The 27,100-nt window shown below is 42.7% G+C and overlaps 1 protein-coding gene across 8 annotated transcripts in view; it reads right to left on the bottom strand.

Annotated features, from left to right (window-relative positions):
• The window catches only part of myt1a (myelin transcription factor 1a), a 32,531-nt gene extending 6,006 nt beyond the window's left edge, over positions 1-26,525 (bottom strand). For 2 of the 8 annotated variants that reach the window (XM_041846019.2, XM_041846023.2), the window contains exons 1-18: positions 26,427-26,525; positions 19,251-19,345; positions 18,541-18,595; positions 18,388-18,418; positions 18,097-18,162; positions 17,061-17,305; positions 15,768-16,895; positions 15,547-15,666; positions 15,309-15,399; positions 15,022-15,147; positions 14,680-14,894; positions 6,483-6,691; positions 5,435-5,659; positions 1,979-2,133; positions 1,276-1,344; positions 730-792; positions 524-607; positions 120-344 (exon numbers count right to left, since the gene is read on the bottom strand). In XM_041846019.2, coding sequence (XP_041701953.1) covers positions 120-344; positions 524-607; positions 730-792; positions 1,276-1,344; positions 1,979-2,133; positions 5,435-5,659; positions 6,483-6,691; positions 14,680-14,894; positions 15,022-15,147; positions 15,309-15,399; positions 15,547-15,666; positions 15,768-16,895; positions 17,061-17,305; positions 18,097-18,162; positions 18,388-18,418; positions 18,541-18,595; positions 19,251-19,345; positions 26,427-26,457 — 3,233 coding nt within the window. In that variant the 5' untranslated portion in view covers positions 26,458-26,525. The other 6 variants (XM_041846017.2, XM_041846016.2, XM_041846018.2 and 3 more) reach the window with 6 other exon arrangements.
• Between the last annotated feature and the right edge of the window lie 575 nt (positions 26,526-27,100).

Below are 27,100 nucleotides of genomic sequence, written 5' to 3'. Positions count from 1 at the left end.
TGAATACTTTCTGAAGGCACTGTAGGTTAATAATATTTCAGGTTTAGGCCCAGCTGTTTGTATTATGTTTGTAAGAACACAAACAAAAACCTTTTTTTGAATTTGATGAAGTGTAATACCTGCGGTGTGTGAGGAAGCTGCCATTGGCGTGTCCTGATCCGTCACAGCCGGGGGTGGGACAGGTGGGTCCCTCAGTCTTAAAGGCCTTCCAGGAGAAAGGAGAGCCGTTAAGGAGCCCCTCCTTCTGACGCCGCGCTGCCAGGGGGCACCCGTAGGCACTGCGGTGGGTGGCATACTTCCCACTGATGTGGCCTAGGCTGTCACAGCCGGGCACCGGGCATCTACTAATGGAGGGAGGGAAGCCAGGGTCAACGGTGGAGGAGAGGGGAACGAGAGAGAGAGAGGAAAGCAATCAGTATTCGTTTGAGAGCTAGAGGCGTTTGAGAGCTAGAGGGCCGAATAAAGGGCAATCCGTTGTGTGGATCGTAAAGAAAAGCAAACAAATGGTTTGCCGCGGACCAACCTTAGAAGCTCAGAGTCTTCCTTGTCATCCTTGGTGGGTGTTGTCTTGACAGCACCTTTCTTAGCACGAGGGCATCCAGACAAACTGACAGAGACATAGAGAGGAAAATAAGGATTCTAATACAGTCCTTTTTAGACTATCTTCCAGTAGGAATGACTAGGATGAAATAAAAATAGAAACAAAAGCAATAAACTATCTGTGTATACCTTCTATGGGAGGCGTAGTTTCCAGTGATGTGACCTGATCCATCGCATCCAGGGGTCGGACACCTGGGGGTCAACCAGACAGAGGTCAGAGGTCAGCACAAGTCATGTCAGCATAGCATAGCAAATGTAAAGATCATATGAACGTTTTTTCTCATAAAAGTAGCTAACATTCTTTCTCTATAGGATAGCAATTTGTTTGATACAGGAGATCGCAGCAGAGGGAAGACTCATCCCTGCACATTGCAGTGACAATACAAAGATCAGCAGGGTTCAGTCATGTCAGTATAAAGTAGGGTTAGAACAGGGATAGGGATCTCTGGTCCAGGAGGCCCACAGTGTGTGCAGGCTTTTATTTCAGCCCAGCACTAACACACCTAATTCAAATCCTTGACTAATCATGATCTTCAAGTCAGACAACTGTTAGGTTTGTAGATGTGTTGGAGCTGAACTGGAACCAATGCCTGCACACACATGCAGCTCTCCATGAGCAGAGTTGCCCCTGGGTTGGAAGGAAGGATGGAAGGGGGAATACAAGCACAGACATACTTTAGTTCAGCAGAGTGGGCAGCCATGAGGGTCCGAAGAGACTTATCAGCAAGAGGACAGCCTGACAGACTGGAAGATATGGAAAATATAGAGAGAGAAGGAGGGAGAGAGAGAGAGAGAGAGGGAAGGAGAGCGATGGAGAGGATATTGTGAAGTAATTTAATAAGGGGCAGAATAAAGGAAAGGGCTCGATCCCAATCACAACAATGAATATTGTTTACAGGATTCATCGTAGCACAGGATAAGAGAGCAATAGAGTATAGTAATTATTGAAAGTTCTGGATTTGTAATGCAGATTTGTAGATTAGTTGACATTCAGTATCAGTGCCTGAAAAACACTATAAATGCAGTTGTATGCAGTTGTAAGACGGAAAATGTGAAACAGCGCTACCGACTGCATTGGTTGAAATGCAGGGGAGTGGGGCTGTGTCATACCTCCGATGTGACGCGTAGTTTCCAGTGATGTGCCCACTGCCATCACAACCTGGGGTGGGACATCTGGAGATAATTGGAAATTAATTAATTAATTGAAAACATAGTGACGGTGGATGGCAGTACTACTTTGAACTATGTCCTTTATAATAGTTATGTGTCAGCCTTGTGATTAGAGTACTCCATAGATAGAAAATTTAAAATTGGGATTATTTATCTCTTATAATGTTGTTATGAATGCTGGACTGAAGTTATTTTATAGCAGACTTACAGTAGAACTTCTTTTTTGCAGTCTTTGGGCGAGAACTGAACCTTGAAGCTGGACGTGGTGACCTCGCCTGGGTACTTCCTGTCCTCCATGCTCTCCTGAGTGATGTCATCATCCTCTGCATCAGAGGAGGTGTAGGAGTGGGCCACAAAGTCCATCTGGGGGAAGGTCAAACAAACACAGGTAAGGATGGAGAGAGATTATACCTTATAATTTCATCCATCCCTTATTCAAACCAGGATGTCCCATTGAGACAAAAAAGCAATTTTACAAAGAAGACCTGGCAAAGATGGCAGCTCCAGCATAAAAAATCATGCAATCAGAACATAGTCACACAAGTCTCGCCTTAGCATATTTCCAATTGTTGTTCATCACTGGAAGCTGGGGCTAGAACACACACTACCCACTGGGCACACCACATCATTTCAACGTGGAGAATTGGGTAATAGTTAGTAGATATGTTGATCAATGAGATTCCAGCCTATTTTCACCCACTCAAAAAGACAGCCAAACGTTTGTTGAATTCCCAATGTGTTATCACTATGCTTTCAACCATCTAAAAGCACAACCAAAGTTCAAATGGGAATACAATGTCAGATATTTTGTTTATTTATACAACAACTTAATGTGTTATCACTGTGCTTAACTAATCTAATAGCACAACTAAATGACCTGGATTGCAGTTAGTTGAGGTTACATTAAAGTACATGGTGCAAGTGATCAATGCTGTTTGAGATTCTGTGCAGATTATTATAGCAATTGTGAAGATTTCCACAGACCTGCAACCCTGAACATGCACACTTTCTATGATTACATAAGAATACATGTATTGTTACAGTAACCTCAAAATGTGGCCATGGATGTGTTACTAATTTTAAGGTTTAATAAATACTGTTACATTAGTTCGTAAGATAGCCTTAACATTAGGTTATTTACTGTCTTACAAAAGTAATATTGAATTGTGTTTGGTTGACAACGCAACCAAATATCAACTTTTGAAGGAGATGAACAATGCCTTGCAAAAGTATTCTTCCCCGTTGCCGTTTTTTTCCTATTTTGTTGCATTACAACCTGTAATTTAAATTGATTTTTATTTGGATTTCATGTAATGGACATACACAAAATTGGTGAAGTGAAATAAAAAAGATTAATTGTTTCAAAAAATCTAAAAAATAAATAACAGAAAAGTGGTGCGTGCATATGTATTCACCCCCTTTGCTATGTAGCCCCTAAATAAAATCTGGTGCAACCAATTACCTTCAGAAGTCACATAATTAGTTAAATAAAGTCCACCTGTGTGCAATCCAAGTGTCACATGATCTGTCACATGATCTCAGTATATATGTACACCTGTTCTGAAAGGCCCCAGAGTCTGCAACACCACTAAGCAAGGGGCACCACCAAGCAAGAGGCACCATGAAGACCAAGGAGCTCTCCAAACAGGTCAGGGACAAAGATGTGGAGAAGTACAGATCAGGGTTGGGTTATAAAAAAATATCCAAAACTTTGAACATCCCACGGAGCACCATTAAATCCATTATTAAAAAATGGAAAGAATATGGCACCACAACAAACCTGCCAAGAGAGGGCCGCCCACCAAAACTCACGGACCAGGAAAGGAGGGCATTAATCAGAGAGGCAACAAAGAGACCAAAGATAACCTTGAAGGAGCTGTAAAGCTCCACAGCGGAGATTGGAGTATCTGTCCATAGGACCACTTTAAGCCGTACACTCCACAGAGCTGGGCTTTACGGAAGAGTTGCCAGAAAAAAGCCATTGCTTAAAGAAAAAAATAAGCAAATACGTTTGGTGTTCGCCAAAAGGCATGTGGGAGACTCCCCAAACATATGGAAGAAGGTACTCTGGTCAGATGAGACTAAAATTGAGCTTTTTGGCCATCAAGGAAAACGCTATGTCTGGCGCAAACCCAACACCTCTCATCACCCCGAGAACACCATCCACACAGTGAAGCATGGTGGTGGCAGCATCATGCTGTGGGGACGTTTTTCATCGGCAGGGACTGGGAAACTGGTCAGAATTGAAGGAATGATGGATGGCGCTAAATTCAGGGAAATTCTTGAGGGAAACCTGTTTCAGTCTTCCAGAGATTTGAGACTGGGACGGAGGTTCACCTTCCAGCAGGACAATGACCCTAAGCATACTGCTAAAGCAACACTCGAGTGGTTTAAGGGGAAGCATTTAAATGTCTTAGAATGGCCTTGTCAAAGCTCAGACCTCAATTCAATTGAGAATCTGTGGTATGACATAAAGATTGCTGTACACCAGCGGAACCCATCCAACTTGAAGGAGCTGGAGCAGTTTTGCCTTGAAGAATGGGCCAAATTCCCAGTGGCTAGATGTGTCAAGCTTATAGAGACATACCCCAAGAGACTTGCAGCTGTAATTGCTGCAAAAGGTGTCTCTACAAAGTATTGACTTTGGGGGGGTGAATAGTTATGCGCGCTCAAGTTTTCAGGTTGTAAGGCAAGCCACTGTATCTTCTGCTTAGATAGATCCATCTGTGCCACTGAGTCTGGCTTAATTCCAGTTTGTCTATATATTAATAATTTACATGTTGGATTCACGTCTCCATTTCAACCAAAAATCTAAGTTAGAGAATAGGACTAAATCAAATCAAACTTGAAATGCACTTTAAATACAGTTTGATTTGATTTAATCACATTCTTTAACTTTTATTTTTGGTTGAGATGGAGACGTGAATCAAACATATTTATTATCAACTTGTAGATTACATTTGAAATCAACCAAAGCTTGAAACCCTAGGCCTATATATATTGTCTATTTAAAAAAAATCCTGTGCTGAATTTAAACAATAGCTGTTGATGACTTCCCAAATGCTATATAGGCCTAAATAGCATCATTGATGATATATGATTGATAAAGTATGGTTACATTTAATTTGTTCTGTTGAACCAACCTTTTGGAATGACTTCGATAATCATTCTCACGATAGCACAACACGATAGCAACAATCATTCTTACGATAAGACATTGGTACTAGTCAGTGACAAAATCAAAGCTAAGCAAGGTTGGACTTCGTTAAAACCCTGGATGGGAGACCGAAGAGATAGCTGTAGATAGATCAACTCTCCAGTAGGAGGTGCTGTCCAGCATATAGTTTTTTCTTATAGTGGATATTACATTGAAGATCTGATGTTCTTTCAAAGGTACAACTTCAACATATTTTATACAAGGTTTGTCTATGTTGAAAATTGGTTACCATGATGATATAATCCTGTGGTTGAAATGTTTTCCTCAAAACAACAGTTTAGGTTGATAATTTTTTTCGAATCCAATGTATTTTCCACGTAGATTCCACATCACAATACGTTGACAGATTACGTTGAAACAACGTTGATTTAACCTCTCTCAAGACTATAACATTATCATAATTCCAATGGTTTGGTGTTATTCACGGACATGGCGTAATGCAGGTACCTCATCTTGCTCCTCCTCCTCTTTGGGACAGTTTGGCTTGGTGAAGTCCAGAGGCCCTTCCCACTCCTCCTGCAGGTGGGCCTGGGACAAGGGAACACCTCCCGGTTGCTGCGAGGAAGAGGAGGAGGATGAAGAGGGGTCTGGTGATTGCATCCCTTCCCTCTTGATGGGCTTCTTCATGCTCAGGTCCAGTGTCCCATTCTCATCCACTTCAATATCAATTTCCTGAAGGTACAAGGACTATGTTAGCGTGAGTGTGATTGTGTGTGTGTGTGTGTACCAGTGGAGGCTGCTGAGGGGAGGACAGCTCATAATGTCTGGAATGGAGTAAATGGAATGGCATCAAACCCATGGAAACCATGTGTTTGATGCATTTGATAACATTCCACTGATTCCGCCCCAGCCATTACCACGAGCCCATCCTCCTCAATTAAGGTGCCATTTACATTTACATTTACATTTACAAGGTGCCACCAACCTCCTGTGGTGTATACATATGTAGGATCCTAATTTGATCACTATTTTGCAGATGAGCTTCTTGATTTACATAAATTCACACACAAAAAAACACTAACATACGGTTATATTAGCAGTATTGCACTTTTCATGTAGCCTACTTTTGGCCAGCTAATAGCCTAACAACAGATCAAGCAACATTATGGACTAAACGTTCAAATCCTGTTATTATTTTTGCTGTGACAATATAGGTCAAATTAAGATACTACACCTGTATATTTGTGTACATTGATGATAAAAGTTAGAAGCTCTATCAAGATCAGATTGATTCACCAGAAAGTGCATGGTCAAGTAATGCAGTGTGTCCAATAAATACTTTAAGAGGGAAAGACATTGTAAAGTCAACTACTAAAGCATGGCGCTTGCAACGCCAGGGTTGTGGGTTCGATTCCCACAGGGGGCCAGTATGGAAAATGTATGCACTCACTAACTGTAAGTCGCTCTGGATAAGAACGTCTGCTAAATGACTAAAATGTAAACTACCAACACCAAAAGGATAGGCTGGGCTGAGCTGGGTAGCAGAGAGGCCTACCTTGCCGGCTGGGTCCTGCTGTTTGGTGCTAAGGTTCTCGGGCCTTTCCCAGCAGCGAGTGGACAGGTTCAGGATGGCAGTGGCAGCCATGTGAGCAGCCTCAGCATCATGGGAGTAATCGTAGCCGCTGGAGGACGAGGAGGAGCTGCTCTTTGCATATCCTCCTGACAAGCTATGGCTTGGGGACGAGGCCTTAGGGAATGGTTTAGCTGTGGAGGAAAGAGAGGGTGGGAGTCCAAATGAGAATTCATCCTCCCAGTAGAACATGCACCAAGATACTATTACAGATCTCCCTATAACCAGCAGGGTTGTGATCCAAGACTACCGACCAATTTCTCTCATGAACACTAACGTGACAAGTGAAAGTTATGTTTTGGTAAGAATGGTTTCCAACAGAAATTCAACAAATGCCAAGATCATATTTTTTTTATATAGGGGATTGATCAGCTATGAAATTAGCAGATAGAATTGGATTCTATCAAATAACATTACTTGCATCATTTCTAATCCCCTGGTTGGTGGACTTGGTGGAAACATAAAAATTAAATATACAGTGCCTTCTGAAAGTATTCATACCCCTTGACTTATTCCACATTTTGTTGTTTTACAGCCTGAATTCGAAATGGATTCGATTTTTTTTGTCAACCATCAACACACAATACCCCATAATGACAAAGTTAACTTTTTTTGTTGTTGAAATTTTAGCAAATGTATTGAAAATGAAATACAGAAATATCTTATTTACATAAGTATTCAGACCCCTGAGTCAATACTTTGTAGAAGCACCTTTGGCAGCGATTACAGCTGTGAGTCTTTCTGGATATGTCTCTAAGAGCTTTCCACACCTGGATTGTGCAACATTTGCCCATTATTCTTTTCAAAATTCTTGTGTTTTAGGTTATTGTCCTGCTGAAAGGTGAATTAATCTCAGTGTCTGGTGGAAAGCAGACTGAACCAGGTTTTCCTCTAGGAACAGCTCTATTCTGTTTTGTTTTTTTATCCTGAAAAACTCCCCAGTCCTTAACGATTACGAGCATACCCATAACATGATGCAGTCACCACTATGCTTTTGACAATATATAGAGAGTGGTACTCAGTAATGTGTTGTATTGGATTTGCCCCAGACATAACACTTTGTATTCAGGACAAAAAGTTAATTGCTTTGCCACATTTTTTGCATTATTACTTTAGTGCCTTGTTGAAAACAGGATGCATGTTTTGGAATATTTTTATTCTGTACAGGCTTCCTTCCTTTCACTCTGTCAATTAAGTTAGTATTGTGGAGTAACTACAATGTTGTTGATCCATCCTCAGTTTTCTCCTATCGCAGCCATTCAACTCTGTAACTGTTTTAATGTCACCATTGGCCTCATGGTGAAATCCCTGAGCGGTTTCCTTCCTCTCCGGCAACTGAGTTAGGAAGGACGCCTGTATCTTTGTAGTGACTGGGTGTATTGATACACCATCCAAAGTGTAATTAATAACTTCACCATGCTCAAAGGGATATTCAATGTCTACTTTATATTTTTACCCATCTACCAATAGGTGCCCTTCTTTGCGAGGCATTGGAAAACCTCCCTGGTCTTTGTGGTTGAATCTGTGTTTGAAATTCACTGCTCGACTGAGGGACCTTACAGATAATTGTATGTGTGGGGTACAGAGATAAGGTAGTCATTAAAAAAATTATGTTAATCACTATTATTACACACAGAGTAAGTCCATGCAACATATTATGTGATTTGTTAAGCAAATTTCTACTCCTGAACGTATTTAGGCTTGCCATAACAAAGGGGTTGAATACTTATTGACTCAAGACATTTCAGCTCTTCAAATTAATTTGTAAAAATGTCTAAAAACATAATTCCACTTTGACATTATGGGGTATTGTGTGTAGGACATAAAGCCTACATTTAAAATATATATATATTTTTTTAACACAACAAAATATGGAAAAAGTCAACGGGTGTGAATACGTTCTGAAGGCACTGTGTGTGTGTGTGTGTGTGTGTATGTGTATGTGTGTGTATATATACAGTGGGGAGAACAAGTATTTGATACACTGCCGATTTTGCAGGTTTTCCTACTTACAAAGCATGTAGAGGTCTGTAATTTTCAGAAAATCCAAAAAATCACATTGTATGATTTTTAAGTAATTAATTTGCATTTTATTGCATGACATAAGTATTTGATCACCTACCAACCAGTAAGAATTCCGGCTCTCACAGACCTGTAAGTTTTTCTTTAAGAAGCCCTCCTGCTCTCCACTCATTACCTGTATTAACTGCACCTGTTTTAACTCGTTACCTGTATAAAAGACACCTGTCCACACACTCAATCAAACAGACTCCAACCTCTCCACAATGGCCAAGACCAGAGAGCTGTGTAAGGACATCAGAGATACAATTGTAGACCTGCACAAGGCTGGGATGGGCTACAGGACAATAGGCAAGCAGCTTGGTGAGAAGGCAACAACTGTTGGCGCAATTATTAGAAAATGGAAGAAGTTCAAGATGACGGTCAATCACCCTCGGTCTGGGGCTCCATGCAAGATCTCACCTCGTGGGGCATCAATGATCATGACGAAGGTGAGGGATCAGCCCAGAACTACACGGCAGGACCTGGTCAATGACCTGAAGAGAGCTGGGACCACAGTCTCAAAGAAAACCATTAGTAACACACTACGCCGTCATGGATTAAAATCCTGCAGCGCACGCAAGGTCCCCCTGCTCAAGCCAGCGCATGTCCAGGCCCGTCTGAAGTTTGCCAATGACCATCTGGATGATCCAGAGGAGGAATGGGAGAAGGTCATGTGGTCTGATGAGACAAAAATAGAGCTTTTTGGTCTAAACTCCACTCGCCATGTTTGGAGGAAGAAGAAGAATGAGTACAACCCCAAGAACACCATCCCAACCGTGAAGCATGGAGGTGGAAACATCATTCTTTGGGGATGCTTTTCTGCAAAGGGGACAGGACGACTGCACCGTATTGAGGGGAGGATGGATGGGGCCATGTATCGCAAGATCTTGGCCAACAACCTCCTTCCCTCAGTAAGAGCATTGAAGATGGGTCGTGGCTGGGTCTTCCAGCATGACAACGACCCGAAACACACAGCCAGGGCAACTAAGGAGTGGCTCCGTAAGAAGCATCTCAAGGTCCTGGAGTGGCCTAGCCAGTCTCCAGACCTGAACCCAATAGAAAATCTTTGGAGGGAGCTGAAAGTCCGTATTACCCAGCGACAGCCCCGAAACCTGAAGGATCTGGAGAAGGTCTGTATGGAGGAGTGGGCCAAAATCCCTGCTGCAGTGTGTGCAAACCTGGTCAAGACCTACAGGAAACTTATGATCTCTGTAATTGCAAACAAAGGTTTCTGTACCAAATATTAAGTTCTGCTTTTCTGATGTATCAAATACTTATGTCATGCAATAAAATGCAAATTAATTACTTAAAAATCATACAATGTGATTTTCTGGATTTTCTGGATTCCGTCTCTCACAGTTGAAGTGTACCTATGATAAAAATTACAGACCTCTACATGCTTTGTAAGTAGGAAAACCTGCAAAATCGGCAGTGTATCAAATACTTGTTCTCCCCACTGTATATTATTTTAAAATCATACTGGATTCCAAGTGTATGGGCCAATCACTATTCTTAATTACAACCCTAAGATGTCGACAGACTAACTAATCTTTCCCAGTACACTACCATTTTACTATTTACTTCTGCAATACATCCTTCTATTTTACTGTGATGTCTTACGAGGGTCTTGAACCTCTCTATTTGTACCATTTCTACCGAGATTGCCCTAAAAATAAATACCTTTACCTAAGAGTATAATTATATTTCCCATTGATTGATCGTGGTTTTTCAGATCTCCTAACAGTACTGTTTGTAGGTCCATCTGAACAGACATTATGACTTAACAACCACTCATGGACCTGACTCCAAAAGCGAGCCACCGAAAGACCATCCCAAAAGAGATGATCTATTGATTCTGGTTCCTCGAGTTCGCAGAGGGCTGACTGTTCAATTCCCCATATATTAAACATTATTTTTGTAGCGAGAATTTTATATAATAGTTTACATATAAAATCATTAATTGATGTGTAAATTGTTGTTTTGTATATCAGTTCATAAACCTGATGCCATGGTATTGGGACATTGAAAATCTGTTTGCAACTATCTTGAATTTTACGCGGTATAGTTTTCAAACCTCTCGACCTTAAGTGAAACTGATACATTTTACTATTTATACTAGTCATACTAGGCCATGCATGGTTTTTCATTGGAGGCAGACAAACAAATGCATTCCTTTCTCTTTTGAGTAATTGCCTCTTCCATTTTTGAGGCAGAGCTGCAATGAGTTGATTATACTTTTGTATTGAGCATACATCTCCATACAACTTTGTTCATTGCTTGTGCAACATAATTTTACTGTCCTTATTTACAATATCAGTCATAAACATGATACCTTCCTTATACGTTCCCTCTATCAGTACATTGGAGTTCAGCCATATTATTTACTGTAATATTTATTCTGACTCTTCTGGAGGATGAAATTGGAATTGTAACCAACTCTGTATGGCTTCAATTAAAAAGGAGGATACTTTAAACAGGGTTCCATTGTCAATCCACTGGAAATGGTTGGCTTTACTCTGTATAACGGCAAAAAGCCCCTTTTTGAACATTGGATGTGCCTCTCTTAGTAGCCTGCTGGAAAACCAGTTTGGATTTAGATATAACGGAGGCTTTAAAAGGTTAATGCCTTCATATTTAATCGTTTTAACCCTCCACACTTTCTATCAAAGTTAATAGTTGCAAGATCGTTCAACGTTTCCAGGATATGTACACCAAGTACATCAACTTCACCATCCGCCCATTTCATCGCTAAACCACATCGCAATTTAAAGTTTGTATCTTTTAAAGACCCAATCAGTAATATAGTAAGTACACTTATTGTGGTTGGGTTTTAGTTCAGAGAAACTGGAGAAATTATCCAGGTCCTCTAATGGTGACATAGACCTTCTATCCAACAGCGTTGCTGACTATATCAACTTCTGTGTGGACAATGTTGTTCCACAGAGAGCTGTGAAGTGCTTCCCCAATAACAAACCATGGATTACAAGAGACATTAAGAGCACGCTCAATATGAAAAAACAAGCATTCCTGAGGGGTGACATGGTCAGTGTGAAAGGGATACAGAAGGAATTAAAACAAATGATCCAGGCTGGTAAAAGGGACTACAAGAACAAGATTGAGCAACAGTTTGCTCGCAACAATATCAGGGAGGTGTGGAAGGGGATGCAGCTCATTGATATGGTGGGCATTCAGCTGAGGGAACTGTGGAGGCACCAGCTAATGAGCTCAACCAGTTCTTCGCACGCTTTGACAACTGTGATTTCTCCACAGAACGACAGGTGGTCTATGGAGAGGTTACAGCAGCAGAGTCTGGGACCAGTCCTGCTATTACTCTGACTGTTGGTGAGGAAACAGATAAAACTGAACAATGCCAGGAAGGCTGCAGGACCGGCTGGATTCAGACCCTGGGTGCTCAAGGACTGTGCTGAGCAGCTGTGCAGGATCCTGCACTTTATCTTCATGCAGTCACTGTCTACCTCTACTGTACCTACACTATGGAAATCCTCCTACATTGTGCCTGTTCCCAAAAACACCAAGGGGCAGGGCCTAAACAACTTCAGGCCTGTTGCACTCACTTCCCAGCTGACAAAGTGGTCCTGGCGCAACTAAAGCAGCAGGTGCAGGGGTTTCTTGACCCCCTGCAGTTTGCCTACCAGGCCAAGATAGGTGTGGAAGATGCACTGCTATTCATGTTGCACAAAGCGTATGAGCACTTGGAGAGAGCAGGGAGTGAGTGCAGTCCGCATCATGTTCTTTGACCTTCCTAGTGCCTTCAACAACATCCAGTCCCATCTTCTAGCCTGCAAACTCCAGGTCATACAGTTACATCCTTCCACCATCACCTGGGTCATGGACTACCTCACTGACAGGCCGCAGCGGGTCAGACTACAGAACCATTCAGTCTCAGACACCATCATCACGAACACAGATGCCCTACAAGGGACAGTTTTGTCACCATTCCCCTTCACCCTCTACACAGCAGACTGCTGGCACACCCAAGCCTCCTGTCACCTACAAATGTTTTCAGATGATTCAGCCATTGTAGGCTGCATCACGAAGAATGATGATTCCCTATACAGGGAGGCAATATCCTCATTTGTGGCATGGTGCAGCCAAAACCACCTGGAGCTGAATAGGTCTAAAACCGAAGAGCTGGTGATAGACTTCAGGAGCAAGAAGGAGAGCGCATAGTGTGTTCCATAGCGTCACTTGAGTGGGTTGAGTTACTGACGTGATCTTCCTGTCTGGGTTGGCGCCCCCCCCCCTTGGTTTGTGCTGTGGTGGAGACCTCTGTGGGCTATACTCGGCCTTGTCTCAGGATTGTAAGTTGGTGGTTGAGGATATCCCTCTAGTGGTGCGGGGGCTGTGCTTTGGCAGAGTGGGTGGGGTTATATCCTTCCTGTTTGGCCCTGTCCGGGGGTTTCTTCGGATAGGGCCACAGTGTCTCCGGACCGCTCCTGTCTCAGCCTCCAGTATTTATGCTGCAGTAGTTTATGTGTCGGGGGCTGGGGTTAGTTGGTTATACCTGGAGTACTTCTCCTGTCTTATCCAGTGTCCTGTGTGAATTTAAGTATGCTCTCTCTAATTCTCTCGTTCTCTCTTTCTCTCTGAGAACCTGAGCCCTAGGACCATACGTCAGGACTACCGGGCATGATGACACCTTGCTGTCCCCAGTCCGCCTGGCCTTGCTGCTATTCCAGTTTCAACTGTTCTGCCTGCGGTTACGAAACCCCTACCTGTCCCAGACCTGCTGTTTTCAACTCTTAATGATCGGCTATGAAAAGCCAACTGAGAGACCTGAGCCCTAGGACCATACGTCGGGACTACCGGCCGTGGTGACTCCTTGCTGTCCCCAGTCCGCCTGGCCTTGCTGCTATTCCAGTTTCAACTGTTCTGCCTGCGGTTATGGAACCCCTACCTGTCCCAGACCTGCTGTTTTCAACTCTTAATGATCGGCTATGAAAAGCCAACTGAGATTTATTCCTGATTATTATTTGACCATGCTTGTCACTTATGAACATTTTTGAACATCTTGGCATGGTTCTGTTATAATCTTCACCCGGCACAGCCAGAAGAGGACTGGCCACCCCTCATAGCCTGGTTCCTCTCTAGGTTTCTTCCTAGGTTTTCGCCTTTCTAGGGAGTTTTTCCTAGCCACCGTGCTTCTACACCTGCATTACTAGCTGTTTGGGGTTTTAGGCTGGGTTTCTGTACAGCACTACGAGATATTAGCTGATGTAAGAAGGGCTATATAAAATAAAATTGATTGAAAAATTGATTGATCTGCTGTGGTCATCAATGGGGTCACACTGAAAAGGGTGGACTCGTACAAATACCTGGGGGTGGTGATTGATGATAAGCTGCAGTGGAAAGAGAACACCATGGTTTTTAAAAAGGCTCAGCAAAGGCTATTATTTTTAAGGAAGCGCAGATCCTTCAATGTCTGGGGGGGGTAACATCACTAGGGAGGATGCAAACAGGCTAAACAAAATCATCAAGAAGGCTGGCTCTACCATCGGCACCAACCAGGACAAACTAGAGCCCATCCTAGATAAGCGGAACCTCAAGAAGCTCAGGAGTATAGAGGCCAACACTAGCCAGGTATCTACCTGGAGCAGACAGATTTATTTTTCCTAAAACAGAACGTTTCCGCTGATCCTTTTTACCATATGCTATGAGGCTTTTAACACAAACACTTAGTTTTTTATATCCATTGATGATGTGCTGGTTTAGTGTGTGTCTGTTGTGTTTTTATGGCGTATTTATTGGTAATGTATGTATTGGCTGATGCAATCAAATTTCTACTCTGGGGGATTAATAAAGTACTATCTTATCTTAAGGCCCTTCAAGGTTGAAGATTGAGGACTCGAGAACTTGAATCATCAGCATATATTGATACATTTGTCTCTGATCCATACATTTTTAGCCCCTTATTGTTATCAGATCTGATGACAGTTCAATGGCCATAATAAATAACCTTGTTATTAATCTGCTATAAAGATTATAACTGGTTTCCCTGCATTCTCATAGTTTTTCATTATTTCTGCTAAGATCGTCTTACATTTGATGGCTTTGGGTGAGGGTTGACTGGTGGCGGGCATCTTTGGAACCAGCATAGGCTTCCCAAACACCTGGACGTCGAAGCTTGCATAGTCGAAGGAAACCTTGGAGTATTTCTCCAGCTCTTTGGCCAGGTTGGCGCGGGGTGTGGCAGGCACCATGTTGGGTCTGTAGCCATACTGAGGGATCTCCAGCTGCTTCACAAAACACATAGGTCTGTAGGAGAGAGCGCGAGAGAGTCAGAACATTTTGTGCAAGAGAAAGGGTAAAATATGAGTAAAATGCATCAGAGATGGACAGCTTTTGTAGTAAGGGGAGAATGGGAGAAGGAGAGAGGGCTCACCTGAGAACTCTGTCTGAGTGGGGGCTCCCAGTTGGGGGCTCGCTGACTGAAGGCTGGGGGTGACTGGGGGTGAATTGGCCCCCCTTGGCGAGCTTCTCTGCAGCTGCGATGGGACAACCAGACAGACTGAGATGGACAAAGAGAGATAATTAATCAATTGTTTCCCTTTTGATTGACTAACTTTGTGACTAGAACTACAGCTCATTAACAGCTCATTTCCCATATACTCAATTAAGTGTAGGGATAAAATGTAAATGTGAGGTTATAATCATTGGACAGTATAATACCTGCGGTGTGTGTTGCGATTGCTGTTGACGTGACCTTGGCCTGTGCATCCTGGAGTTGGACACTTCAGCACGTTCTCGTGCATGGCCAGGACTAGGGAGATGGCGGGAGAGAGACATAGACAGAGAGATATATGTTTGTGTGACAGGTCTGAATATTGTTCAAAGCAGTAATGTTTCCCTGTTAGCACTTTGGTAGTACCGTGTTAGTACTCTGCTAGTACTACAAACAAGTACTCACTCTCAGGTGGGATCCTGTCTTTGTGAGGGCACCCAGAGAGGCTGCGGTGGTGGGGGTAGAGCCCAGTCACATGGCCCGTCCCATCACACCCAGGGGTGGGGCATTTCACCTCTTTCTTGTCTGGATGGAAAGGGGAGAGAAGTTGAGTGAGCAGGATAATAATTGGAAGATTAACCTATGGTGGGTTAAAAGATATCCTGATAAACCATAAACTGTCCTACCTTTGCTGTGGTGTCCTCTGTGTCGAATGGCTGGGTCCATGGGTTTGCTGGCCCTGTCGTCTGGGCTTTGGTAGCGCTGGTCCTCAGGAGACTGTTGGTCGTCGTGCGGCCCTCTCACCTGCTTGGCCTTTAGTGCGATGGCTTGCTCCAGCAGCCCTAAGTTCCCCCGGGTCATATCCCAGGTCTCCGAGTCATCTGTCACGCCCGAACCCTGTGAGAGACAGTCATCTTCCTCCTCCTCTTCCTCCTCCTCAGATCGTATCTCAATGACCACTGTGGTAGGTGAGGCTTTGTGAGAATATTGGTCTTCTTCTTCCACCTCCCCTGCTTCTGTCTCCTCCTCTCCTTCCTCCTCCTCTTCCTCCTCTTCTGTCAACAGGGTACAAATGTTTATCTCCTCCGGGGCCACTTCTTTATCCTCACATTTCTGAGCAAGCGTACTAGAGGCAAGAGAGATGGCAGGCTCCACGTGGATCACCTCATCCTCCTCCTCCTTTTCCTCCTCTTCCTCCTCCTCCTCTTCCTCCTCCTTCTCTTCCTCCTCCTTCTCTTCCACTACCTCCTTCTCCTCTCCCTCCTTCTCTTCCTCTTCTTCTTCCTCATCTCCTTCCTCTTTTGCCTGATGCCTGCTGTAGTCGCCACTGGAGTACTGATGATCTGAGTTCTCCTGACTCACACATTGCCTCTCCTCTTCTTTCTCTTCCTCCACTCCCTCCTCCTCCTCTTCTTCCTCGTCTCCTACCTCCTCCTTTTGCTTCTCCTCAATCTCTGCTCTCCCTGTTTTATCGTTGCCTTTGGGCTGCTCTGTTGTTCTGTCTTCATCAACTGTCCCCTCATCTTCCTCCTCCTTCTCCTCCTCAGCGGCCTGTATCTCTGCCACTACTTGCACCTCCTCTTCGCGTCTGTATGTATCTGTCTCTGCCTCTGTTTCTGCTTCTGCCTCTGTTTCTGCTTCTGCCTCTGTTTCTGCCTCTGTTTCTGCTTCTGCCTCTGTGGAAGCCTGCTGTTGGGTTGTGGTGGCTGCTTCTGTGTCCTCCTGCGGAGCCTCTACTTCAGTTGCAGCTATGGTGTCGAACTCGACAGACGTCACTTTTTCTGTGTCTTCGGGTACCACCTGTGTGCAATCGGCTGTGTACAGTGCAGAGTTGATAGGTTATTGCTAAAGAAAGAGCTGTTCCCTGTATTTGTCTTTCCATCATTACTTACTTTAGTATCATTATCAATATTTACCACTGTAAACAATCCATGATAAATGTGATATTTTCCTTGGATTCTAGTCTTCTCTTGACTCACCTTTCATGGACTCCAGTGGGTTTGGCGTTTTGTTATTTTCTTTATCCTCCTGCTCCTCCTCCTCTGACTCCTCCTCCTCCTTATGCTCCGCCTCACTGCCAGCATCACTGTCTGCTGCGTTGAAACCCTCGTCCATGGCCAACTTCAGGGACGGGGTCTTTTTCTTAGGGGCAGGCTGATTCTCTTCTGCCTCTGCCTCCGCCTCCGCAAGTTTCCTCTTCTTCACTATTGGGCATCCGAGAACGCTGTGGGTGCAAGGTGAGGAGATGGGTGTTATTAAGACACTATTGGGCATCCGAGAACGCTGTGGGTGCAAGGTGAGGAGATGGGTGTTATTAAGACACTATTGGGCATCCGAGAACGCTGTGGGTGCAAGGTGAGGAGATGGGTGTTATTAAGACACTATTGGGCATCCGAGAACGCTGTGGGTGCAAGGTGAGGAGATGGGTGTTATTAAGACACTATTGGGCATCCGAGAACGCTGTGGGTGCAAGGTGAGGAGATGGGTGTTATTAAGACACTATTGGGCATCCGAGAACGCTGTGGGTGCAAGGTGAGGAGATGGGTGTTATTAAGACACTATTGGGCATCCGAGAACGCTGTGGGTGCAAGGTGAGGAGATGGGTGTTATTAAGACACTATTGGGCATCCGAGAACGCTGTGGGTGCAAGGTGAGGAGATGGGTGTTATTAAGACACTATTGGGCATCCGAGAACGCTGTGGGTGCAAGGTGAGGAGATGGGTGTTATTAAGACACTATTGGGCATCCGAGAACGCTGTGGGTGCAAGGTGAGGAGATGGGTGTTATTAAGACACTATTGGGCATCCGAGAACGCTGTGGGTGCAAGGTGAGGAGATGGGTGTTATTAAGACACTATTGAATTCCCCTTCAAATGTATATTTTACACTATACGTTGTATTTGTAATGGAGCTTTTTTTCAATGACCCAAAGTTGAGATGTATTTTACAAACTGTGTTAGCATAGGAACTTGAGCGCTAATAGTTGGCGGTGGTTAGTATAGTTAGTATGTCGTACCTTTTGTGTCGGGAATATCTCCCACTGACATGGCCTGAACCATCGCATCCGGGGGTGGGGCAGCTACTTAGTGATACAAACAGAAAACAAACATGTGTTTTCTTCATGTTGCACAATGGATACGTTCAAACTCTGTATGTGCTTTTCAGTTCATCGTCAGCCCAGTTTATTTGCATGCTCTGGTTTTAGTGTACTGGACCCATATTGCAGTTATCAGGAAAGGGCTACATGTATACAGTAATAGGAAAAGTGTGTGGGTGGATTTATGCAGAAAACATCATCCTCTCTCACCTTAACTCTGTTCCCACCAGTTCAATGGGTACTGGGGAGTAAAATGACAGACAGTGAACATCAAAAGACACACTTATCCTAAATACACGCCAAATGAAGCTGTTTCCATTAATATCACGGGTTTGTGTGTGCATGTGTGTGGCCCCAGCTCACCTCGGATGCCTTTTGAGCGGGTCCGTGTTCTTGTGTCTGATGCTTCCTGACTCATCTGAAACACACAGTGTCATGACAGTGAACTCATACCTCTCTTTCTCGCTCTCGCTCTCTCTCTCTCACACACACACACACACACACACACACACACACACACACAAACATATACTGCATAGACACACAGGTACACATATTGATGCTCATACACACACACATACACAGCTTCACTTTTTGAGTGACTTCTCTACAATTATTCTGCATCATCAATGCATACAGTGCCTCATTGCAAGTACCATAGCACTATCAATGTATCTTTCCCCCTGTCTTCCTCTTCCCACACACAGATACACCCATAACCTAACACATACGCATAACATTCATACTGATTTCAAAGTGAGGTGGAACCTTCCCTCATCCTCAATGGAGCAAGATCTGGTTACAAAAGCAGAGCCCTTATCAAATCTAATAGAAGCTTTTAAAAGGAAAAATGAATGACCTCCTTCCGTTTAGGGAGGGAAGGAAGAGAGAGAGGAGAGAGATAGATTTTGTGTGAAATGGGAGGGTCACTGTTTCTGACACTACTCATTGGTATCACGAAGCATTAACTCTCTATTTCTCTCTCGCTCTTTCTCACACAGACACAGGTACATGTGTGCGTGCACACACACACCCACACACACACACACACAACCATAAACACAGCTTCTCACTTTGATTCGCAGGCTCCTCTTGACCTCACAGAATCTGCTTATTCTGTCCCCTCGTGTCCACCTCTGGTTCAGCAGCTGGCCTCTGAACTCATTTTCTATTGGAGAGGAGAGACATTGGACACAAAGTCATGGTTATACATCACTACCTATATTGTCTGCACTGGTGACATCCTAACCCGTTAGTGATTTAAGTAATGACTGTGTTACGTACTATATTTTTTCCATGTATGGCAAGTTCATTTTATTACATCATGTAATTTTGTTTGTTGGTGTTGTTAATCTTATTTGTGTACAGAATGTTTATTTTTTTTAAACGTGTACCCAGAAATCATTTCATGTTCAATCTGGACAGAGCTACAGGTAAAACAGGTTGATGGTTCATAAATAACCATGACTGTTATTATATTATTATTATTGCACCCATTAGGCTATAGAACTGTATTCTAATTCTACAATGACACAGCGTTTCACCCGTGAACAATGTATAGCATGAGCGCGTGACCCAGCTGTTTCATTTTAGGCCTACTATACATTACGAACTACATCCACACAGCTATTGCCTCATGTGGGCACCTGGTCCCTTACATTTTTTAAATTTTTTGTCATTTAGCAGACGCTCTTATCCAGAGCGACTTACAGGAGCAATTAGGGCTAAGTGCCTTGCTCAAGGGCACATCGACAGATTTTTCACCTAGTCGGCTCGGGGATTAGAACCAGCGACCTTTCGGTTACTGGCACAACGCTCTTAACCACTAAGCTACCTGCCGCCCTAGACCCTTGGAGCTCCCCATACATTAGGACTCTCCAACCCTGTTCCTGGAGAGCTACCTCCTGTAGGTTTTCACTCCAACCCTAATCTAGCGCACCCGATTCTAATAATTAGCTGGTTGATAAACTGAATCAGGTTAGTTACAACTGTTAGTTACAACCGTGTGGCTCAGTTGGTAGAGCATGCTGCTTGCAACACCAGGGTTGTGGGTTCGATTCCCACGGGCGACCAGTATGAGAAAGTACGAAAATGTATGCATTCACTACTGTAAGTCGCGTCTGATAAATGAATGAAATGTAACGGGAAAAAAATGTCTAAGCTACAGGAGGGTAGCTCTCCAGGAACAGGGTTGGAGAGCCCTGCCATAGACAATCGGGTTGTGTGTGGGATTCTCCCAGAGAAATATAAGAGAACAATACACAAGGCCTGCCCGTGTGTTATCACTAGAGCTCTCAATTAAGCAATGATGTTGAGGCAACGCGTACAGTGTTCATGTTGTGTAAAACATTCAGCAATGTGCAAAAATAATGTATCATTTTATACCATATTAGGCCTACCTATGATTACGCCTACTATATGGATGGACGGTTAGCCCTATAACTGGTGGTAATTGTATTATTTGAGGAATAGCCTTTAATAAACTAGCCATGAATCATATATCCTGAAATATTAAACTGTACAACAGAAATGCATATCTGCTCACCAGAGCAGCTAGCCTACCCAAAGCAAAGGCCTCGACCATGCTATTTTTATAATGTATTACACATAATGGAATTAGACCTAAAGGCATACTGTAGGACACATTTGAATAGATTCAAATGATTTATGATTGTGGGTTTAAAGAGAACGTGCTTCGTGTCTTTGTTTATCGGCTTTGCACAAAAACACCACGGCGCTCGCTGTCCATGGTGCTAACACGACCTAACACACTCACTCTGTATGAGAGGCTATGGCACCACGCCTTCGATTTAATCAGTCCTTGCTGTAGAGAGAGAGAGAGCCTTCAAATATCAAGCTTGGGTGGGTTTTTCTAGTGCTACTATATTAATAAACTCGTTATAAATGGCACTCTGAGCGCACATAGCCCCGGGAGATGGTGACATTTGAGGGGCGCATTGGCTCTCGGAAATGTAGCTCCACCCCCCCCACACACACACAGACTCCTACCGACACACTTTACAGTCATCGACACACAACCTCCTGCGAGCCGAGTAGCAAAGCACTAGGCAAATTATTTAGTAACGCAGCAGTAGGCCCATTGCAAAGCCACTTTGTAACAAAATAAACGTGCAGGTTTAGGCCTTAATTGGTCATCGAGTGAACATCCACAACTGAACTACAAAGACAAAAAACATAGAAGACGAGATAGGAACAAGAAAAGTAGGCAACATTGCGTTTATTAAAGGCCTATGCCTCTCTTGGTTGCAAAAACATAAAGGACTTTCACAATAGCACCCTAAATCGAAACAAATATCCCTAGCTTCAAATATTATCTGATATCTCCTACTTTTTCTATAGGCTCTTCATAATGTAAAGAAAGGGTAAACCATAAAATACAATGACATAGGCTACTGTACAAGGCCTAAAGCTTTCAAACTTATCAACATTATGCTTTTCTTCAAGTTTCAGTAACCCTAAGCAACACTAAATCGGCTACAAATCACACATTCATGTTTTTACAAACTGTGAACATTAGAGCTTATTCTGAAACTCATATCAAAACGATAAACGTTTTTTTCAAGGGGAATATACAAAAGAGTTCCGTCATTTGTCCGAATTGACATTCTCTGGTCGTTTGGATTACCTTTGGATTACCTTTGGATTAACAGAACTGTGTGTTCTGCTTTTTCAGTCCATAATGTCTATGATACTGAAGGTTATGTGAAATAAGATTAAATTGTGTTTTATATGAATGAGCAGCCTAAAGAGACTGCATCTTTAAGAATTAAGACCGGGACGTCCATTATAGAAACCAAAAGATATTCGCGAAAGGATAGGTTTACAATCTGATTTCAAACGAATTTGGGGAACAAAATAATGTAACTATATACTGCAGAATTGTAAACGTAATATGATTTATAAATAGCCTACCATTCTTGAATGGCTCTGGTTGCTTCGTTGTTTTCAAGTAGGTAAGACGGGCTTCCTGATCCCTATTTCAACAACTTCTGCTCAGCATTGAATACAACGTACACAATATCCCCGCACCGCCCTCATTGACCGTTAGAGACATCAAACATAATCCAGAGCTGAGTGCTCTTCCGCCAGTCTCCAGTTTACAAAAGCGGCATTACTCCAACTTTAAATTTAGAATAGCCTACTCCAAAATGCATAAGCAAAAAAACATGGCTTCATTTGCCTTTGTCAGCCAGAATACGTAATATTGCCTTACCTTTCGCTCATGGGCCATTGTTCACCCCTCCCCCATACTCTGACATCACCATAGCAAACCCCACAACATAGGCTAAGAGGGGCAGGGCTTCGGGTACTCCGGTAATTTTTTTAAATCAGTTATCATGCTACATCAATCATAAATTATCTGTAGACTCGACACCCTCAATCAACATCAGCATCGAGGTAAATCTAAGCACAGTGCAAGGATCTTGAAGAGTTCAGCGTCCCGGACAGCGCTCGGGTGGCGCGTGCCTTAGTTTCAGCACCATGGACAGTAGCTAGACCACTGCTAAAACGGCCGTCCATGAACATGACATTTGGCCTTATAAATGTGGTAATTACTCTCACAGCTCAATATAAAGCACTTTCCAATGCACACCGATAGAAAACTCTTCAAAGTTAACTTCAAAAGCCGATGTTTTGTTCATTTAACAATTTATTCGAATTGCATGGCGTCTGTTGTAAACAAACTCTTCGTAGCACTTTGTGTAGGCCTACATCATCCAAAGTATCAAACGAAAAACTTTTGTTTTGATGAAAATAATATAATGTAACGCAAAAAAATAATGAATTAGAACAAGGTTTAAATATTTGTTAATAAATGCTAACATAACCATGAATATATGACCATAATCTAATTCTAATAATTAAATCATGCAGCCTATGCCTATACAAATGTGGAAACCCAATCAGTAACTTAAACAAAACGAATAGGCTATAATAAATGACTAGTATACACTTTTGAGTGAATGTAACTAAATGTTTTTACTTATTGGGCATAGGTCTATAGCCTAGCAGGCCTAGTCTATACCCATCAGACGTCCGGTTGCAAAACTAGAAACAATTATCCAAATTTTGGCACTGTTAAAGCTGGAGCAACTTCGAAAGAGTTTTGCATATTTAAAGAGACACCTCCTCTTCGGTTACCAGCTGGGACCTTTTTCTCCCCCATCTAATCTCAGGCACTTCTTAAAGCCCCAGTGCAGATGGACAGCCCTGCTCTGGAATACAATTAGCTTCGGATCTGCTGTGACTGGGACGGGCTGTATAAATATTACATAGGGGGCGACCGACGAGAGGGTAGGCTACACTTTCGACTCCCCACCAACAGATGGACCAATCTGACAGACTCCCCCACCCCGCACAAAACTTTTTTAATACGCCTGCAGCCTGACGTCTCCTATACAGAGTTAAGAACCACTAATCCCTGAAGGGACACAACTTTCCTTTGTCTAACAAAGTGTCTGGACGGAATGTGAGTTCAGGAAATCTTTGGTCAGCACAAAGGGCCTTGTGTGGTTAGGATTCAACATTGTTTTTCTGTTGATATCATTTCGGTCATGCAGGCTACAGAAACACTTTTCATAAACAACTGAAAATCAGCAACTGTGCAATAAAAAATTAAAACATTTCATTGACCTTGTCGACTAGTTTATAGAGTGGTGAGGAGACGTAGCTCAGTTGGTAGAGCATGGCTCTTGCAACGTCAGGGTTGTGGGTTCGATTCCCACGGGGGCCAGTATGAAAAATATGATAGTCAGTTTAAAAAAGGTTAAGGGTACAAGCAGTGGTGTAGTGCAATTTTTATTTATTTATTACATCATCATTTCTCAATCAAAGTTTGTACTGACAGATGTAGCATTGAATATTATCAGCCTATAGAATATGCATAAAATGTATCCTCCAATTGCAATGTCTGCCTATACCCCCACATATTGTCTCAAGAAATGTTCTATGTTTAATACCCTCAAACACCAAGTTAGGCATACCTACCTAATTTCAAAATAGGACATCATCACTGTCAATTATAATTCTTCACGTTTGCCCAAACTGCGTCTGCACCATCAGTTTCATGGGAATATGAATTTACATTACTGTTTCGTGAGCAAGTTAGAGCAGATGGTGTTAACAAACAAATCAAAGCATGTATCTTATCTACTGGCGTGCGCTGTTGAGCTTTGGCCGCATGAGAAAAGAAACTCAGCTTCAGTTAACTATCCTAAAATCTCACTAGAAACGAGGAGGTGCTTTTGGTGTAACAGTAATGTTACAGGCCTCCTATGCTATTATTATATTCGGTTCTGTTATGTAAAATACTAATTCATCATTAGCCTACGTGATCAAGCGGGACATTGATTCAGCTTCAGAAATAGGCTAATTTTCCAGAATTTTTTTTTACCAGCTCGGGGTATTGTCAAATTGAAAAAGGTGAGGGTCGCGCTCTGGCCGCGCTTCATCCCTGGGTACAAGACTGTGTAGGCATACATAGATGGATGTGTTGGCAAAATCACTACATATCCCATCGAGCCAAGCGGGGAGAGGTTGCCCGTTCTCACAGTTCCTACAGTCAGAAACGCCGGTGGATGTCAAAACTGAACTTGGATCCGCTTTAAGTACCAACGATATCCTTCGCCACCGTCGTTTTACAACAAACAATACAACAATAAATAATTTAAGTTTACTTCCAGCGAATTTTTTTGTTACATGACTGTATAAGTGTATGAAGTTTGGCAATGAGGACGAAAACTAGCATAGTTCAGCTAGCCAGCTAGTTTAGCCAGGGAAAACGGACGTCACTAGTTACCACAGCCACAAAGTCATAAACCCTATTTACAATGTATCTTCTTAAAATCTGATTTCAAACCTAACCCTAACTTTAACACTAACCTCACTGCGTGTTAACCGTATACCTAACCCTAACCTTAAATTAAGACCAAAAAGCAAATTTTTGTTTTCCTGAATATTTACGATAGAGCCAAATTTGATTTTGTGGCTGTGGTAACTATTGGAAACCAGGGAAAAGCAGAGAAATGGCTCGGCCTTAGTGCACATGTGTGCCTAGCTGGGCTAATTCAGGAGACAGATTGTAGTTGTTATGCCCTGATATCAGGAGCTGGAGGCGAAAAGTTTGATTAAACAATTCAGACACTGAAACAAATATATCAGATTACTTATATTATTTAAGGCAAGTGAATCAATATACAATCCTGAAATCAGCTGTAACTGTCAATACTAAAACAAAGCTTAAAACATGTTTGAGTGAACCCTGAATACAGAAACTATAAGGTCAAGTCGCTTCCTGACATGGTAGACTCCTCCTCCTCACTACTCTATTGCTGCCATACATTTTGGGTGAAAATTACATTGTGTAAATAGAGTTCATGAGTTATTGCAAATAAAATACAAAGCAGTCACCTGGACATAATTAGACTATGTTTAAATAAAGTTGATGCCACCTGTTTGTGTCTAGTATGCCTAGTGGCTGGAAGATGCTAGCCTATAGATGGGTTAGCTGACAACATCACGAAATTGATGTGCAGGCTTCCATGGGGCAGAAGTCAGCATGTTGTTGTGATTCTTGGATGGCCAAATTGCTAGCAAGAATGACAAACTGCCATGTGGGGAATTGGCTCGTTTCCTCTTGTTCTTGATATCATCATGTCTTGTTTTGAGGTGTTATGACTGAAAATCGCTAGGTAGCTAACCAACAGCTGTAACGTATTCGTGAGACTACAAGTGCCCATTGTGCAAATGTATTTAGGTTTTCAATAAATATTGGAGACTAAATATAGGCTAGTTTACATGTTGCCAACATTCTAAGCCAACCCCGTCTTTTTTTTCCCCATAGTTCCTCACAAGTCGGTTTTGTTGCTAAACAACCAACCCGTTTATCTATCCTAGTGATAAGCCAATGCAAATACTGACACTTTCCTTACAATCAATGGGCTACTGTGTCTTTAAATTAGGCACTTGGCTACACAGTTTACGAAATTAACAAATTAGTATAGGTTTAAACATCTATAGCCTATATCAAATAATGCAGCATAAACAGACTATAACATAATTCAAATTCTTGAATAAAAGACATGCAAAAGAGCAAGTCCTATCCTAACAGACAAATAAGTGAACGATGCTCAGACCGTCACTTCTGCTCCTAACCTGAGTTCAGTTAGCCATCAACACATAGTTTACCGAAGAGAGAGAGAGAAACAGATAATCCATAGGCTACTCACCTAAAAACGTTTTACACAGCTTCATCTTCATCTTTGCGGTGAAATGTCGCTTTGCACACCGCTTCCAAACACAAGCAACTTTACTTCATACTAGATAAAGTTGGGTAGAGAAACGTATCAGTCGGAGAGGGAGTATTGGGTAGCTGTCGGGTTGAACCAATCAGAGGCCACCGGTCCTGTTATTGTTTCCTAAAACAGCCAATGAGAGCGGCGCACACTGTCAGCGTTCCAAAACAATGCTCATTGAAAAGGAACACAAAGGGGTCGCGGACCACATCAAGTCACAAATCTAATCCAACTTCTTCCCTTTCTCTCATTGCAACTCCTCAAATATGCTTGAGCTTTCAAAGTGTCACTGAAAACAGTGGTGTAAAGTACTTAAGTAAAAATACTTTAAAGTACTACTTAAGTAGTGTTTTGGGGTATCTGTACTTTACTATTTATATTTTTGACTACTTTTACTTTTACTCCACTACATACCAAAATAAAATTGCATACATTTTACCTGACACGCAAAAGTACTCGTTACATTTGCAATGCTTAGCAGGACAGGGAAATGGTCCAATTCATACACTTATCAAGATAACATCCCTCCCTGGTCATCCCTACTGCCTCTGATCTGGCGGACTTACTAAACACACATGCTTCTTTTGTAAATTATGTCTAAGTGTTGG

Source organism: Coregonus clupeaformis, chromosome 24 (assembly GCF_020615455.1).
Source record: "Coregonus clupeaformis isolate EN_2021a chromosome 24, ASM2061545v1, whole genome shotgun sequence".
Lineage (NCBI taxonomy): Eukaryota > Metazoa > Chordata > Actinopteri > Salmoniformes > Salmonidae > Coregonus > Coregonus clupeaformis.
Note: the sequence above shows the minus strand (reverse complement) of the source record. Positions and strands in the feature narration are given on the sequence as shown.